The sequence below is a fragment of the Sorex araneus genome, chromosome 5, assembly GCF_027595985.1.
Source record: "Sorex araneus isolate mSorAra2 chromosome 5, mSorAra2.pri, whole genome shotgun sequence".
Taxonomy (NCBI): Eukaryota; Metazoa; Chordata; class Mammalia; order Eulipotyphla; family Soricidae; genus Sorex; species Sorex araneus.
Window position 1 is genome coordinate 92,064,152 of NC_073306.1, and position 16,592 is coordinate 92,080,743.

General features: G+C 48.9%; 1 protein-coding gene across 1 annotated transcript in view; it reads left to right on the top strand.

Annotated features, from left to right (window-relative positions):
• Positions 1-3,254: 3,254 nt before the first annotated feature.
• The window catches only part of IGSF3 (immunoglobulin superfamily member 3), a 104,621-nt gene continuing 91,283 nt past the window's right edge, over positions 3,255-16,592 (top strand). The window contains exon 1 of the mRNA XM_055138639.1: positions 3,255-4,160. Coding sequence (XP_054994614.1) covers positions 3,836-4,160 — 325 coding nt within the window. The 5' untranslated portion in view covers positions 3,255-3,835. The remainder of the gene's footprint in view (positions 4,161-16,592) is intronic.

Consider the following 16,592-nt stretch of genomic DNA (forward strand, 5'->3'; position numbering starts at 1 on the left):
AGTCCTGGGTGGTTTTGAAGCAAGTTATTAATATTTAACCTGGGCATCAGATAGATTTGCTCCTGAGGGACTTTTGTCCCCTCCTCTCCTTTGAGCTTCTTTTTTTTTTTTTTTTTGAGAGGAGGTTTGGCCCATACCAGGTGGTGCTCAGGGATCACTCCTGGCAGGCTCAAGGGACTATATGGGATGCTAAATTCAAACCTTGGTTGGCCAAGTGCGAGGCAAGTGACCCACTAGTTGTACTAGGGCTCCAGCCCCCCTGAGTTTCTTCCCTTACTTTTCCTACTAAAGGATAATTTCCGGAAAGGGCCCTGGACAGCCACCACTGTGTAGCATGGCCTCATCTAATCCTTTCTATGGCAGTTGGGCACAACCCTTCTTTTCATTGCCCTTAACCCTTTTTGCCCAGTGATTGTCACTGTTCTCTCCCTATCTTAGACTTTCTATAAGTATGTAAATCAAAAAGCTATTATGTTGGGAACCAGGCATGTCAAGTCCAGGATGGAGATGAAAGTCAAGGGCTGCTAGGTTGTACAGAAGAAGGGCTCTGGGTTCAAGGATGAAGTGACCAGGAGGGTGCTTCAGAAGGATAATCTTACAGGAGGAGACAGAGCAGCCTGATAGGGTTGAAGAGTCCCAAAGCAGTCTGAGATTTAAAAAAACAAACAAACAAAAACTTTCTGGAAGATTCCTGGACTGTCCTCTTTCTCTTCTCATCCATGTCAAACTCTCCAGAAATTCCATCTTATTTTCTTTCACAATGTTTGCAGACACTACCCATTTCTTACAACCTGTATCTCTTCCACTCTAGTTTGAGTCATGCTGAGACTCTTACTTATGAGTACAAGAGCCTCTTTCTCAGTGTCCCTCTCTTACTTCAACCTCCTAAGACTCTTTTCTGCAGCCAAAGAAACTCAGCTGCCTCAGGCCCGAGAGTCCTGTGAGGTTTGGCCTCTGTGTCCTGTCTGATCACACTCCCCCTTCTCTCTTGTGGGACTTCAGGTACTTTAACTAGTATTTTTGCTTTTGTTTTTTTGTTTTTGATTTTGGGGGGTGGGTCACACTCAGTTGTGTTCTGAGCTTACTCCTGGCACTGTGCTCAGGAATCACTCTTGACAGGGATTGGGGACTATATCAGATGCCAAGGATCAAACCCAGCTCAGATGTATGCAAGAAAAGTGCCTTACCCGCTGTATTATTGCTCCTTGTCTAACAACCTTTTTGTGTGAGAGAATGTTCAGGGGCTTCGTTCTTGTTGTTCCCGATGTTTACAATGCTTTTCCTTTCAGAAAGCTTCAGGTTTCCTGATGTCTCTGTTCAAATGTTACTTCATTTTGAGAGATTGTTTCTGTGACCAACCCTTTAAAACAGACTCCTCTCATTCTACACACCTACATGTGATTCCCTTACCCTGCTGTTGCTCAAAACACATGTCCCATTCCGTGGTGTATTTACTTTCTTCACTGGATGTGTTTCCCACTAGAATGTCAGCCCCTGGGAGTAGACTCCCTGGCACTCAGTAGATGCTCAGTAGATGCATGAGGGAGTCTAGCAGATAAGGAAAAGTGAGAGGTGTCAGAGCCAGTGCTGCCTTTCTTAGGGGAAAGAGATAATATTTAACACACAAGAAGAGATTTTCAATACAAAATATGGCATATGTGATAAATATTCAATTTAATTTGATTCAAGTATTTATAGTGTAATTACTGTATGCAGACTGCAGTGCCAAGAGTTGTTTAAAGGAAATGATAATGAAAGGGCAGCTCCCACTGGCAAGGAACTTACAGCCAAGGGATAGGGGTGAGAGTCTCTGTGAAGCCCCATCCATGCATGGTTGGGGGGAGGATTAATTCTCTCTCTGTCTCTCTCTCTGTCTCTCTCTCTGTCTCTCTCTCTCATCTCTCTCTCTGTCTCTCTGTCTCTCTCTCTCTCTCTCTCTCTCTCACACACACACACACACATGCACACACACACACTCACACACAGGTGGAGGAAGAGAGAGAGTATGTGAGAGAGAGAGAGTGCAGTATATTTCTTTACCAAACCTTTCTACTGTCATGGATCTGGTAGAATCCATGGTCAAGCTCCTTCTCAGTGTCGAAATCTATTCCATCCTGTTTGCTTCCTAGACATCTTTATTGGAGGCCTCTTGAGCATCTCAAACTAAAAACACTCTGGGGTGTACATTCTGGTCCCAGTAGCTGTGGCCGAACTGGCATTTCTGCCCCATTCCTCGCCTCCAACTAGACCTTCCCTGGAGTTTCCCCTTCAGGGGAAACTTCCCTGGAACTCCCCTGTTCAGTTCCTTGCACATCATAGCAAGAGGTCTCCAGTTTTTTTCTTCTCTGCTTCTTTTTTTGCAGCCTCGTTTGGGCCCAGTGGAGACTTCTGGAACTCTCACCGCCGGTATCCTTTGTTAGGCCTTCCAGGACGCTTATGCCTTCTGTCCTCTTCTGCCGCCTGCTCGGTTTGGATTTTGTTTCCATGTTCTCCAAGAAGCCGTCCTAACTCCTGGTCTGACAGTATGTCTCCTCATCCCTGAGTTTCTCTCCATACCTGACAGATGATACTGGCTCCTACCCCACCAGCCCGGGGAGGGCAGGACTGACTTGGCCGAGCTTCGTTCCTTGTGCCAGGTGTACCCCACGCACGTTTGGCAAAACGCATGTCTGCATTCTGCGAGAGCTGCCTGAACGAAAATGCATTCATGCAGATAGACCTGTTTTTCATAAAATATGGATAGCTTACACTTACTGATGAGGCAGGCACCCTTCTAAGGGTTTGACCAGTCCGTATCAGGGACATTTTTCATAACCTATTCATGAAGGGGGTGTAGAGGCAGAGGGTGGGGCTGACTCTATTCATAACAGAAGGGGAAACCGGGGCACAGAACCAAGTCCCTTGTTCCAGGTCATCGTGAGAAAGCGCAGAAATAAAGATCAGAATCCAGATGGTTTCCGGAGTGCAGTTGGGGTTCAACTTCTAGGAAACTGTATTCTAACAGCGCAGCGACATGTGGGATTCGTCGGTGAAAAGCAGGGTTTGCTTTGTCCCGTGGAGAGGACGCGCGGTGCCTCTTTCCGGTGCGGAGTTCCTGCCGGTCCTGCAGGGTGCCGGGGGTCTGCTGGGGAGCCCCCGGCGGAACTTCCCGGGCTGCGGGGCGGGCGCCGGCGGAGCGGGGCGGGAAGGGGCGGGCCGCGCCGGGGCGGGGACTCGGGCGGCGGGCGGGCGCCGGGAGGGGGCGGCGGGAGGAGGCGTGCGAGGGCTGGGCGGACGGACAGACGGACGCGGGCGGCGGGCGGGCGCCGGGAGGAGGCGGTGGGCCCCGGGGCCGAGCGCGGGGCGCGCGGACGGACGGACGCGGAGCGGGACGGGCGGGCGCCAGGAGGAGGCGGCGGGCCCCGGGGCTGAGCGCGGGGCGCGCGGACGGACAGACGGACTGACGGACGAGGCCGGGCGGGCGGGCGCGGCGGGCGCAGGCTCCGAGCGACGGGTCTGGTCCGAGAGCCTCGGGCGCTCCCCCTGCCGCGACCGGAGCTCCGTGCAGTGAGACAATAGCGGGGCCGGGCGGGAGGGGCCGCGGGAGCCCGGGACGGGGCGCGGGGCCGGGGCCGGGCCCACCCGCCGCCGTGTCCGCCCGAACGCGACCCCCTCGGGCACCGGGGGCGGGTGAAGGAGACTCTCGGATGGGGACACGCCCGCCGTGGACGCCGCCGGGGTTGCGCGGCTGCCGGAGGCTCCGCTCCGACCTGCCCCGCTCCCGCGGGTGAATCCGACCGGGAGACGACAGACACCTTGACTGGGAGCGCCAAGGACGTTGCTGTATAATCGGTGGATGAAAGGATTTCCCCGCGCTGCCCCTTCCTTCTCCTGGAGGACCGGACCGCAGCAGCCCCAGCCCCCTGGGAGCGCCGGGAGAGGATGCGGCCGGGGCCCGGGACGCCGGCTCGGTGCGCGCGGGCGCGCCTGGCGCCCAGGGGACCCTGAACCCTGCCCTCCCCGCGTCCGCCCCTCTCTCCGGACTAATCCCTGTGCAGAACGGGCCCGGGGCCCGAGGATCGCCGGCAATGAGAGGCTGACCGAGGAAGCCCCCGCGCTCCCCCGCTGGGCTGTCGACATGAAGGGCTGCTTCCGCGTGCTCAGCTGCCTGGCCGTGCTGGGTAAGTGGCCTGCTGGCCTGTGGCCCTGGGTAAGTGGCCTGCTGGCCGGTGACCCTCGGGAAAGCCGGACCCTCTGGGTGCCTGTGGCCGCGGGTGGATTCATTCCCCGTGCGCAGCCCTCAGCTCTGCGGGACAGCAGGAGGCAGTGTCACGGGGAGGGCAGAGCAGGGAACAGGCCCTCCCCCACTGAGGAGGCTTGTCTGGAGGAAGAGGTCTCTGCCCTCTTCCCCTGTCCGGCCCAGGCCTTGAGGCAGGTCTGCTGTGCTGTGCAGCTGTGGTTTGGACGTGTGGAGAGCTGGTTTCCTGCTGTTACAAACATGGTGCTTCCACACTGTTGGCAAAGTTGGTTTGGTTGGAGCGGTGGTGGGTTTCTTCAGAAGAATTGAAGGCGGGCCTTGAAAGAGGCTTTGCCCTCCTCAAGTGATCTGGAGCTAGAACTGCTGGAGGCTGTGAGTGTGTTCCTCACCAGGGATGCCCAGCTCACAGTCTGAAGGGATGGTAGGAGGGCCCAGGCAGTGGAGCTGCCATGGGCCAGGACCCACGAGCAGGGGGAGGAGACTGTGATCCCAGGAGTCAAGAACCAATCCTTGACTATTCTCCTAGGGAGCCCCTCCAAATGGAGACTCCTCTGACTCTGGGCCCACTTCTAACACCAGCTCCCCAGCCAGAATTGAGTTTGTCCTGTCTTCAATCCCCCTTCCGACTTGTGCCAGGGGCCCCCACCCCCATTCCAAAGAGGCTGTTTATGCTGTTTGCACCCCCAAATAGAGCCTCGCATTTAGAACCTGCGTATGTGGTCTCTTGAAGAAGAATGCTTTCATGTGATATCTGTCTACAACAGAGTCCCTAACTTGTCTGGCCTTTTACTCCCTTTTCAGGATAAAAAACAATCACACAGTCACATAGTGCCCAACTGGGACTCTTTCCTTAAGTGGACCCAGTGCCCTCCGCTTGCACCAGGCTACTTCTACCTGCCCCCAGGATTTTTGGAGCTATTCTCTGGGTCACCCAGGGCTGATAGTTTCCACTTTGGGAACCACTTGTTTACACTGCGGGAGTTCATAGGTGTTTGGAAAGAAAGCAGACTTTGGTGTTTGAACCTCAGCCTGATCTTGGTAGCCTCTTCATCTTGGGACAGTGGGGTGACACATGGCAGGTTGGGGGGGGGGTGCCGTCTTGATTCTAATTGTCTCAGATGCTTGGGGAAATGGCTGGGACTTACCATAAATGGACAATCAAATCTGGGTGCCTCTTGAGATCTTTTAAAACTTCAAGGAGCAGCGTGTGGCTGTTTGTGTGTGCCTGGTGATCTGGAACCAGAACCCAGGCTGGGCTGAGTCTCTCATCCCAGCCTGCCCCAGCCACCAACACACAGACACAGCTACATCTGCCTCCTGGTTGCACAGATGACTCGCTCCTCTGGTGCCAGCCCGAAATATTTTATTGATATTTGTTATACTGTATTTGTCATCCATCCCGAGTCTGGGCTATAATCAGTGATCAGTGACTCACGGGATTCCGGAGGGTGCTAGGAAGCCCCTGGTGGGGGTGGCAGTAGGGAACCAGGCTGAGCCTGCCAGGGTGGAATGCAGGGCAGGTGTAGGGGCCACCCTTGGAAAAACATGGAAATGTATCATTTGTGCCTTTTGTTTTTTCTGGCTGCTTAAGAAATGTGAGACCACCTCCTGGTTGCCTGCCAGGCCATGGTACTGGGTGGAACTGGGGCCCTGGCACTGGGCCCTGTGGCTCTCCCCACCTCTTGCGGTCTCAGGGGTGGGCAGCTGCCTTAGGGAAAAGTGAACAGCAAGATGGATTTAAAGGGAGACGGTGGTAAGTGTACAGGACAGAGGGAAGGCTTGGGCTTGTGGTGGAGCCTTATCCCCTATGCGCAGTTTGTTCGGCCCCACCGGACTGCTTCACCTGTCCTTGCCCCCTCATTGGGTCTCAGCAGGGGTTTGCACTGGGCCTTGCTACCTCTGTCTTCACCTTGGCGAAGCAAAAGGCGCTTGGAGAGGGAACAAAGCCCGTGTTGGGGTCTCATTTCCTGCATGCATTCTGGCATTCAGTGCTTCCTGTGTCAGCATTCTCAGCGTGTGATGCAAATTCATGTGGAATGTGAATTTGAAGTGTGAGGAATCCCAGGGTTTTATGCCCAGGTGGTCACACCCCTTGAATAAGATGTTTGTCCGGAGGGGGCTCAGTCCAGGCGCACTGTGCTGGGAGAGGATGCAGGCACTGCAGCCTTCAGTGTGGCAGTGAGGAGAGGGGGCATGAGGCGTGCTGGCCACTCTTCTGATGTCTTAAACCTGGGCCTTCTGTCCCCTTCGAAGCTTCACCACATCAGGGGTTGAACTCAGGGTCCTCTTTTTCTGCCTGTCTGGATACTAAGTCCTGCCCATGTCTTTGTCCTCCTGAAGCCACAAGGCTCTGTACCTGTCCTCTTGGTAACTGTGGCCAGTGGTCTGCCTGCTGTTGCCCTCAAACGCCCTCACAGCCAGGGGTCATGTTTGCTTCCATCCAAAGCCATCATTAAATCTGGACCCACTTCACCCAGGAGGACAGCTAGGCTGAGAGTAGGTGAGAGGAGGAAAGTAGGGGCTGGTGTGAATGTGTGAGAGGGGTGGGAGCTAGAAGGGACAGGGAGACTATGCCCACACCTGCGAGGAGCAGTGGGTGTGAGTGACAGTTACAGGGAAATTGACAGTGCTGTGGGGAAGAAAGAGGGTTCCTGCTTTCTGCCAGAGCAGGAAGAGGATCACTAGGGGAAATGAATAGAAGTTTTTGGCACATAAAGCAGATTTCGATTGTTCATGAAAAGTTATGCTTCCCAGACTAGTGCTCATGTTGCAAACAAGGTAAAAGAACTTTGTTCGCAGTGAAAAACGAAGGTGATGGGTCACATCTCCCGATTCACACAGGAGAACTTAGCTTTTCCGCAGTTCATTTGGAGAGTGAGGGGAGTCCCTGTGTTGAACAGGTGGGGGCTGTCAGCCAGGGGAGAGGCCAGAGGGTGCTGCAAGGAGAGACAGGAAGGAATTTTGTTCATTTGAGAGGTGAGAGCTCAGAGCACCTCTAGGGTAATCAAAGGGGGAGAAGAGAAGCCGAGGGGCAGCGTGTCAGGGTATGGTTGAAGGTCCTGACTGATGCTACAGTCCTGACAGCCATCCTGAATAGAGGAGAGGCCTTTCCGTTCAGGGGGACTTTTGGACCAGGTGCTGGAGGGGAATTTTTGTCAGGAGAGCTAGAGTGACTAGGATGGAAGCCTTTAGCAGCAGCTATTGAGCCATTTCTGGGCCCCTCAAGCGCCAACATTTTTCTTTGCATCTAAAAAGAGTTATAGGAGTAGTACCACTTCTCTTAGCTCTCATGGTTTCTGTGAAGCCAGCTCTGTCTCAGCCCACACAATGACTTTGTCAGGAAAATACCATGTCCGATTTTTTTTTTTTTTGTAGCAGGAGAGGCCAAGGTGCAGAGAGGCTAAAGAGCTGGGGTGAGTTATTGTGCTAATTTGATGTGTCACAGTCCTTCACAGTGGTGAAGTTCTTCTCTCCTGTGCCATGTCCATATTGGCATTCTCAAAGTGATCTCATCATCTAAGATGCCATTGTTAGCCCAGTCTCAGGACCCTTCAGAGACAATCCACCTGTTATATCTGCTTACATTTTATTAGTTCAAACTTGATTGCAGCACCAGACTTTGTTCTAAGGCAGGCTGGGGAAAATGATCCTCTAACTGGAGTGTTCGAGCTGGAGAGTGTATGCTTTGTATGCTGGAGACCTGGATTTCATCCCTGGCACCATGTGGTCCTTCAAGAACTGCTGGGAGCAGCCCTGAGCACAGAGCTGGGGGTAGTACCTGAGTACTGCTGGCTATGGCTCAGAAACAGACAAACAAATATCAGTGTTCTGTTCAAATCTGTTCTGCTCCTGGAGGGGAACGAGAGAACAGATTTGGGCAGTCAGCTGCTTGTGTGCTCTTGTAGTCAGAGCTAGTAAGAAGCAGAGTAGGCTTTGGAAGCTTGGACAGTTTGGTTCTAAAGCCTGTGTTCTTCATCTAACAAGCTTCTCCATAGGTAAGTAAGGCTCAGCCCTGCCCTCTTAAGAAATCTTGGTGGAAAGGCCTGAGCTAGCTGAACTGACAGTTGTCACCTAGGAAGCAGCTTATATCAGCATATGATTCAAGAGTGAACACTGAGTTTTTAGCAGTAGTGTAGTGTTCAGAGAATGCTTATGTGTCGGTCATACAGCATGTCTGAATAAAGGCCTCATTAAAGATGGTCTCAGTCAGGTTCATTTACCATAGCCCCAGAAGTCAACCTCATACATGGCATAAAGTGGATATTGTGTCCATTTTTGTTGAAGAATACATGGTTTCATAGGATAGGTAGTGTATTCATATTTGCACCTTTGATCACAATAAAGAAAATTCAAGTTTCAGGGAGTTTAAGTAAGTTTTGCTCTAAGGAAAAGAGTGAAACTTGTAAGAGTCTTGATTTGAACCCTAATTTGGTTTGAGAGCTTGTGCTTTTACTGCACAAAGAAAGATTCTCACCTTTTTTGTCCCATGAATCCTCTGGCAAGGCAGACCCCTTTTAGGATAACATTTAAAAATGTGTTAATGAAGAAACAGAGGCCAACAAAGAAAATCAATTTTATTGAAAGGTAGCCACTGTGATATTAAGGTATTTTTTCGATATATCAGTGTGCTTCTTTAGTAGCAATAAACGATAGCATCTAACACAGGTCAGACCATTAGCTGTGAGTGTGTGAACGATTCTGTGTTTCTGTGTAGCCACTCTATTGTATCTGAGTTTCAGAGCCCGAGATAGGATCATGACACTTACCTATAGTCCCAGGAATCGATGATGTGCAAGATCACACACCACCTGAATGCTATCCCCAGGCATCTGTGAAGTTCAAAGTCAAGCTCCATGGTGATGAGGATACAGCAGGAGAGCACTTAAGCTGGGCTTTCAGGAATGGGCAAGACTTGGAGAGGAATTCCAGCCCTAGGAGAATTCTGATTGTGCTCAGTCTTCACATGGGACTGAGTTTGAGCTTTGGGCCTACACCGGGTCTGAGGAGCCCTGACTGACTACCGCCACTGAGCCCAGGCCAGAAGTGGGTGGAATGATCCCAGCTGATGGCCACCTCAGTGCCAGGGCTTGGTGCTGCTGTACGCCAAGGTATGGCCCCTCAACTGGTATTTTAGGCTCCTTTGGAGTTCTTCATTTGCCATGATTGGACACACCCGTTTCTGTGCCTCCTCAAAGGAAGCACAGCTATGCCTTTGAAAATGGTGTTTGGGGTCGGGTTTTTTTTTTTTTTTATTTAAGGAAATTTGGGACACCTGCCTGTGAATTTTCCCTGATTTTTAAAGGAGTGCCTATGTCAGAATTAAGATTATATTTGTAGAAAACCATGTGATACCAAGTGCTCTCAGAAGAACCTTTGATTCATGACTAGTTGTGGCCCGCCTGCCAGGTGTATCCCGAGCTCATGAGCATGGACCTTGCCTGACTGGGATCCTCCATTAAGTGGGATTTTGTTTTTATTTTGGAACGCGGCTTTCCATGAAGGCAAACATCATGAGACATGGTATGGAAGATCATTCTAGAAACCAGCTTTCTGGCCACTGTCCGCAGTCTCCACCTCTTCCACATCTATAATTAGAGCAGCAGAAGAGCCCGAGGGCTCTGTAAGATCCTAAATCAAAGATTCAATTCTGTTAACTCTACCCAGGCTGGAAAGTGGTCCGATGTCATTTAAAAAGCTTTATAACAGGGTTTGTGACAGTGAAGCAAAGTTTCTGCCGAGCCCACACTTAGGCCTCTAATGAGGTTCTCCCTGGGCCCCATTGCCCAGGTAGCCCAGGCTGTCTCTCTCTGGCCTCCATCTGCTAGGAGACCATAGTTTAGGGCCAGAAGAAGAACAAACAGAAGTCACTGGATAAACAGGTCCAAAGTCACTAATATTGTTTGCTTTTTCCAAGGAGTGTCTACTGGATAAAACTGGGAAACAAGGCCCCTGGATTCTCCCTTTCAGCTCCTCAGCAGGAAGCATGAAGGAATTGAGGCTGTAGAAACTCAGCCTATGTCTGGAAAGGCTTTCTGGAAGAATGGGAATGTTGGCTATTATTTAAAAGGGGAGGAAAGACTTGGCAGCACTGTGGGGCGGGGGGCAAAGGGGTACAAGTAGCTGCTCTGAGGAGGCTTCTTAGGGAATGTAGGACGAATGGGAGTTGGAGGGTCCTGACTAGTAAGGGTTGGAGGTGAAGGTGGGCACCAGAGGTGTGTTATTTGGGCCAGACAGGGATGGTAGGTACCAGAGCTGTTCCTGGGTGTCCTGAGGACCACAAGGAGGAGTGGGAGGAGCAGAGGCAGGTGTCAGAGTGAAAGTGAGAAAGAAAAGCTGCCTCAGTGCCTGCAGAGCTGTAGGGCCTGGGGTGTGGCTCAGAGATTGAGCATCTGCCTTTCTTATGTGAGTCCCTGGCTTTGAGCATGGGTACCACGAGCCCTAAAAGTCTCTAATCAGGAAAGGTATTTAATGAAACTGAAGACAGATAAAGTACGACGCAGTGGCTTGCAAGTGGAGGCCTCTTCCTGTCAACTTTCATGTTCCCCAAACTTGCCTTTGTAAACTTGGGAAAGAAGTCTCGTACCAGTCCTGCGTTCTTTCCAATTCTGATGCTTTGGTGCAGAAGGAGAGGCTCAGGATTGCCTAAATTCGCATTACTTTCATGCACTTAAGGCTGCTTTTGTTTGCAACATCTATTACCCCTGTGACAGGGTGCAAAGTCTGCACCTCCTTTCCCATGGCAGCCTTTGGGAGCCTTGTGCCCGCCCTTTTCTCTGGGTGTGCCTGTACTTGGCTGCTCCATCGCTCACAGGCCAGGCCATGAAACGCACCCAGGAGTCCCTGCATTTGAACTCTCCCATCTTCTAGGCAAACCACATGCATTCTGCAGGAATTCATCTTTTTTTCCCCCTGTGTGATAGCCAGTATGATGGCTCATCCTCGAATAAATGCAGTCCAACTCTAAAGCCAGCTCAGCATGGTAGATTGGGTTGCTGATGACCTTAGACATGTATCACCTCGTCCTGAAGCCTCCCTTAGCCCTGTCTATGCAGTTTAGTGGCATCATCATTAAGTGTTTGTGAAATTTCTAGGTGCTAGTGTCCTTCTCCCAGGTGTAACTAATGAGTCTGGTGAGCTTATGGAGGAAGACTCAGTGGCCCATTTGTTTGCACTGAGGCCTTGATTGGCTTTCTTAGAAAGCACCTTCCCTTGGAAAGGGCAACAGGAGACTTGGCGCTGAGGACCTCCCTATTGCTGCAGGTCCGACCACTCCCACCTGCTCTGACCAGGTACGGTCTGCTCCATTAAGATTTTTGTTGTTGTTGTTCCTATTTTTGGGCCATACCCAGCAGTCAGTATGCCAAAAACAGTAACAACAAGTCTCACAATGGAAATGTTACTGGTGCCTGCTCGAGAAAATCGATGAGCAACGGGATGACAGTGATAGTGACAGATCCAGCAGTGTTCAGGGACTATCCTCAGCATTGGGGATTGCTCCAATGTGTTGCTGAGGGTTGAACCCTGGCCTTTGCGTGCAAATCACGTGCTCAGGTCTTTGAAACTGCCTCTCTGACCCCAAAGACAAATCTTATTTATTTTTCGAGACTCACCTAGCAAATCTCTGGGACTATTCTTGGTTCTGTGCTCAGATGCTCAAGGGTCACTCTGGATGGTTACAAGGAACTATATGAGGTTCCAGGCATTAAACTGGGGTCTGCAAGGCAAGCTCATTAATCCCCTACTATCTCACCAGCCCTTCTCTCCACCTCCCTCTCTCCCCAAAATAAAAAGAATTTCAGAGAGTGAAATTTCAAAATCTCTTGGTGTATTACCCCCCTATCAGGTAACCTTAGTTTTACTTTAATGATGAAATACTTTAGGGTAAGATACAACAGTAAGGTGATGAAAGATTTACTTCAATTTTGAGATAACTTATATTTTCTTGGTTTTGTACGTTTTACTTTTTTACTTGAAGTAACATTGATTTCTGACATATAAGCTTTAGGGGTGCCTCATTATAAGTCAATACCTGTATGTTCACCACTGGAAATCTAATTCTGTCCTTCACCATGAAATTGACCACTTTTTTTTTTTTTTTTTTGCTTTTTGGGTCACACCCAGCAATGCTCAGGGGTTACTCCTGGCTTTGCACTCAGGAATTACTCCTGGCGGTGCTTGAGGGACCATATGGGATGCCGGGGATCGAACCCGGGTCGGCAGCGTGCAAGGCAAATGCCCTACCCGCTGTGCTATCGCTCCAGCCCCGAAATTGACCCCTTTTGCCCAATTTATTCTTTCTCCTTCTTCCTTCCCTTCTGTTAGTCATTAATTTGGTTTTATAGTCTAAATGTTTATTTTGCTATATATATTCACTCATTCCGTTATTTCTTTATGAAGATGATTGAAATCTTAGTGTTTGTCATTCTTCCTCATTAAGCAGAATGCCCTCTAGGTTCATCCATGTTGTTGCAAATGACAAGATTTCATTCTTTTTTCATAGCTGAGTAGTTGAATTTTGGCTTTGACAAAGCTAACTTGGATATGGTTCTACTATTAAAAAATAAAAATTTAAACATTACAAAGTAAAGTATGAAATTTCCTTTCTCAGCCTCATGCCCCTTACTGAGTATGATATATAGTCTTTACAATTTGATGTATTCTTCTAGACCATGGTCTATAATTTCTGTGCATATAGTGACATAAATAATAGATTTTCTTCCTTGACATAAATGGAATCATACAGATCATATTGTGTAACAACTTGATTTTAAAAGGGTGATTTATTATATTATTTTTGTAGGCTTAATTTTATGGTCATATCAGAACTGATTTGGTTATTTTATAGCTAGTTGAAGCTGTAATTTGTAAAATCATTGGGGAGTTGTGAGCCTCTTCAGTAACTGTATAATGGAATCATTTTTTCTTGCTTTATCAAGAATAAGAACCATAATAAAAACACTACTCCTAAATCCAGTGTATTAAATGAAAATAATTGACTTGTTTATTCTGAATACTTTTTCCAAAAATATATTTAGCAAATTAAACTTGCACACACCATTTCATTGAGTATTTTAGTTGTATTTTGAAAGTGTGTTGAATTAAAATGTAGGGAGACCATTTGAAACTTGTTAAAGGCTAGAGAGATCGTTCAGCAGGTAGGGAACTTGCCTTACATGCAGCTGATCCAAATTCCATCCCTGGTACTCCTTATGATCTCGAGCCCTACCAGAAGTGATCCTGAGCACCAACCAGTGTGGGCCCCAAAACCACAAAAGAAAAAGGAAAAGAAAGAGAAAGAGGAGGAGGAGATGAAGAAGAAAACTTCTTCTTTTTTTTTTTTAATTTTTTAATTTTTTATTGTGGAAAGTTGCAAAGTTACAAAGTTTTCAGGTTTAAATCTCAGTTATACAATGCTCGAATACCCATCCCTTCACCAGTGCTCATATTCCACCACCAAGAATCCCAAAAAGCACAATCATAAGGACTGGTTGTCTGTCTGATAAAAGCATGAAATTTAAACCATGCTTAGAGAGTAGGAGAAAAATGAGAAGTTTTCCTACATTTTCAACTTCCAAATGAGTCTAGCATTTTAAAGGGAAGGGAAAGTGAGGAGCCTGAGAGATGGCTGGCCCTGGCTCAGGTGACAAGCAGTTTCTTTCCCAGCCCTGCAGAAGCAGCAGCTGTAGGAAGATAGTCACGTCAAAGTATTGCTAATGTCTCAGCTCACTGGTTTTACTTTCTTGAGACCCTCTGGAGCAAAAGCAGGTTTCCTGGATGACCCACTTTTAGACCTGGCTTTTAAAAATAGTTGCTATTTTGAAGGAATGGTTAGTAAGTATTTTTTGTAAATATCAAAGCTTGCTCTCCATCCTGAAGCCACCGGGTAGACCCTATTAATCTTTTTTCTGTTGTTGTTGTTGTTTGGTTTTTGGTTTGGGGGCCACATCTTACTATGCTCAAGTCATACTCCTGGCAGTGCTCAGGTGACCATACGCAGTGCCAGGATCACACCTGCATGGGTCAGCTGCATGCAAGGCAGGTGCTCTACTCCTGCTGTGTGCTTTCTACAGCTACCCCCTTAGACTCTTGTAACATGTTCCTAAAAAGGTTTTCCATCTGCTCATTTGACAAATATTTGAGTGCCTGCTACAAGTGCTCATTGTTCCTTTATCTCAAATACCAAGAATTAAAATTTAAACCATGCTGAACATTTTGTCACCTGATTCATACTTTTAATCTTTAATAAATAGAAAGATTAATTAAAAGCACCCTGAACTCAGGGAACTCCTTTTTCTTCCTCAGGTGAGTCTTTTTTTTTAATGTTACTTAATATCGTTTATCTTCCCTTTTGTTCACAGCTCTCCTGTAGCTGCCCTTTAGGGTTAAGACAGAGATTAAGACCCGTGAATACGAAAGATGGGGTGGTTGGAGTGGGGAAGTATAGTCAGGGGCAAGGGAAGGGCAGATTCTTTCTTTTGAAAATATGCAAATATCCCTTAGAATTCTGACTTTGCAATGTCCTTATTAACTGTGGGAGATACTGCCTGTCAACAGAAATTGGGAATGTCATACTTAGTGCTGAATTCCTGGAAAGCCAGAACAAGAGAGAAAGGCAGAAATCATTCATTGGCTTTGCCTTGTTGAGGTGGTACATTCCTATAGGACTTGCTCAAGGACCCTTAGGGCGTGTGTGGTAGGGAAGGTCAAGTCCATCTTCTTCCCTACCTCGAACTTGGCTTCTCTAGTTCTCCCCGTAGGTGTGGAGTGGTGGGTGGTGTGGGGGCTCCCCGTGGGTTGAACCTATTTTCCTATCAGCTCTGGGATTCTCTTGAATCTCTACCTTGCCAGGTGCCCTTCCCACTGAGAGAAATCCTCAGCAGGCATCCGTCCACCTTGCACCTATCACTGTGCTTTCCCTTCTCCCCAGCTCCCTGTGCCTGCAGGGTTCAGGTGGGTTAGACCCTGTGCCCTGGGAAAATGGCCTTAGCCCCAGAGCAGGCGGCAGGCCTGGAATCTCTTTGTAGTCCCCTATCCGGCACCCCGAATGCAGCACTGCTTGGCGGTCTTTATGGCTTTCCCTTTTGGTTGTTTGCCACGGTAGTTTCATGATGGTTTGGAGAAGCTGGGTCTGCTGGGAATTCACAGATGGGCTCATCTGTTCAATGCTTGGTAGAGCAATGGATCAGATAGATTTGTTGGAGGCTCACCCCAACACTGCACAATCCTTTAGGGCACTATGGAGAGATGACTTGCCACACAGTCTCTCCGTGTCTTCTGATGTTTCAGCACCAACAAGAGCTGGTCTGACCATTCTCCAGTGTTGGTATTTGGTATTATATTCAGTATTATTCTCTGCCTTTTGTTTTTTTTGCATGAACTGCACAGTAGGGTCCTATTCTGAGTGCCAGCTCGCCTCTTTCTCCTGCCTTCTGCCCAAAGTGTGGTGCCCTCTAGCAGGATGTTCAGGATACTTCTCAGGTTTGGGATCGTGGTGATGTAGCTCTAACTCCTTTCTCATGCTTGGAGTCAGGAATTCAATAACTCTTCTCAGTCGCTCCTGCAAGTGGCAGACATGTAGAGAGGAGGAAGTCAGTGGAGAAGGATATGCCTCTGGCTGTATCATCTGTGCCTTAATGACGGCACTGCCCACACACCGGCCTTCCCACTCTCACCCCACCCCCAGCAAGCTGTAATTTCCCATATTTGGAGTTTGGGCAGAGCCAGACCCCATTTAAGAACAAGGCTGGATTCAACATGTGCTTTGGGAGAAGGCAAGTAAATCAGAAAGCCTCAAGAGCTGTGGTATTTATGGTGAATCTATGATTACTGTATGTGCCTTCCCATCATCATTTATTCAGCATCTCTGTGTCCTGAACTGGGACCAGGCACATCAGTAATCTGACTCCTGTTTTCTTCTACATATTTTCCCTTTTGCAACTGTAGATGCATCCAGCTTTAATCAAGCAGGCTTTTGCTCTGTCATCTATAATGGCCTGGACGTGACTTGTGGAGGATTTTAAGTAACTAAGCTTTTAAGACATTCAGAGCATAATCTCCCCCTCCTGCTGTTCATCTTGCCTGATTCCCAGAGATTACAAGGTTCTGCAAAGGCTGCAGGAAGGGACTTTGGCATCCTTCAGGAACACTGGCTGCAACCCTTGCTGGTGACAGGTTTTCCTGTGCTCTTGGCTTGAGCCCAGGGCTGTTGACCATTCCCATATAGAGAGAGTTCAAGATGGCTTGTGAATGTGGCTAGTGTTTTTCCTGAATCTCTGCTGCGCTGGAGAACAATGGCAGCCCCAATAGACCGGAAATACTGCCCGGCTCAGAGCATCTGTGCAGTGTGTTCAGGCCA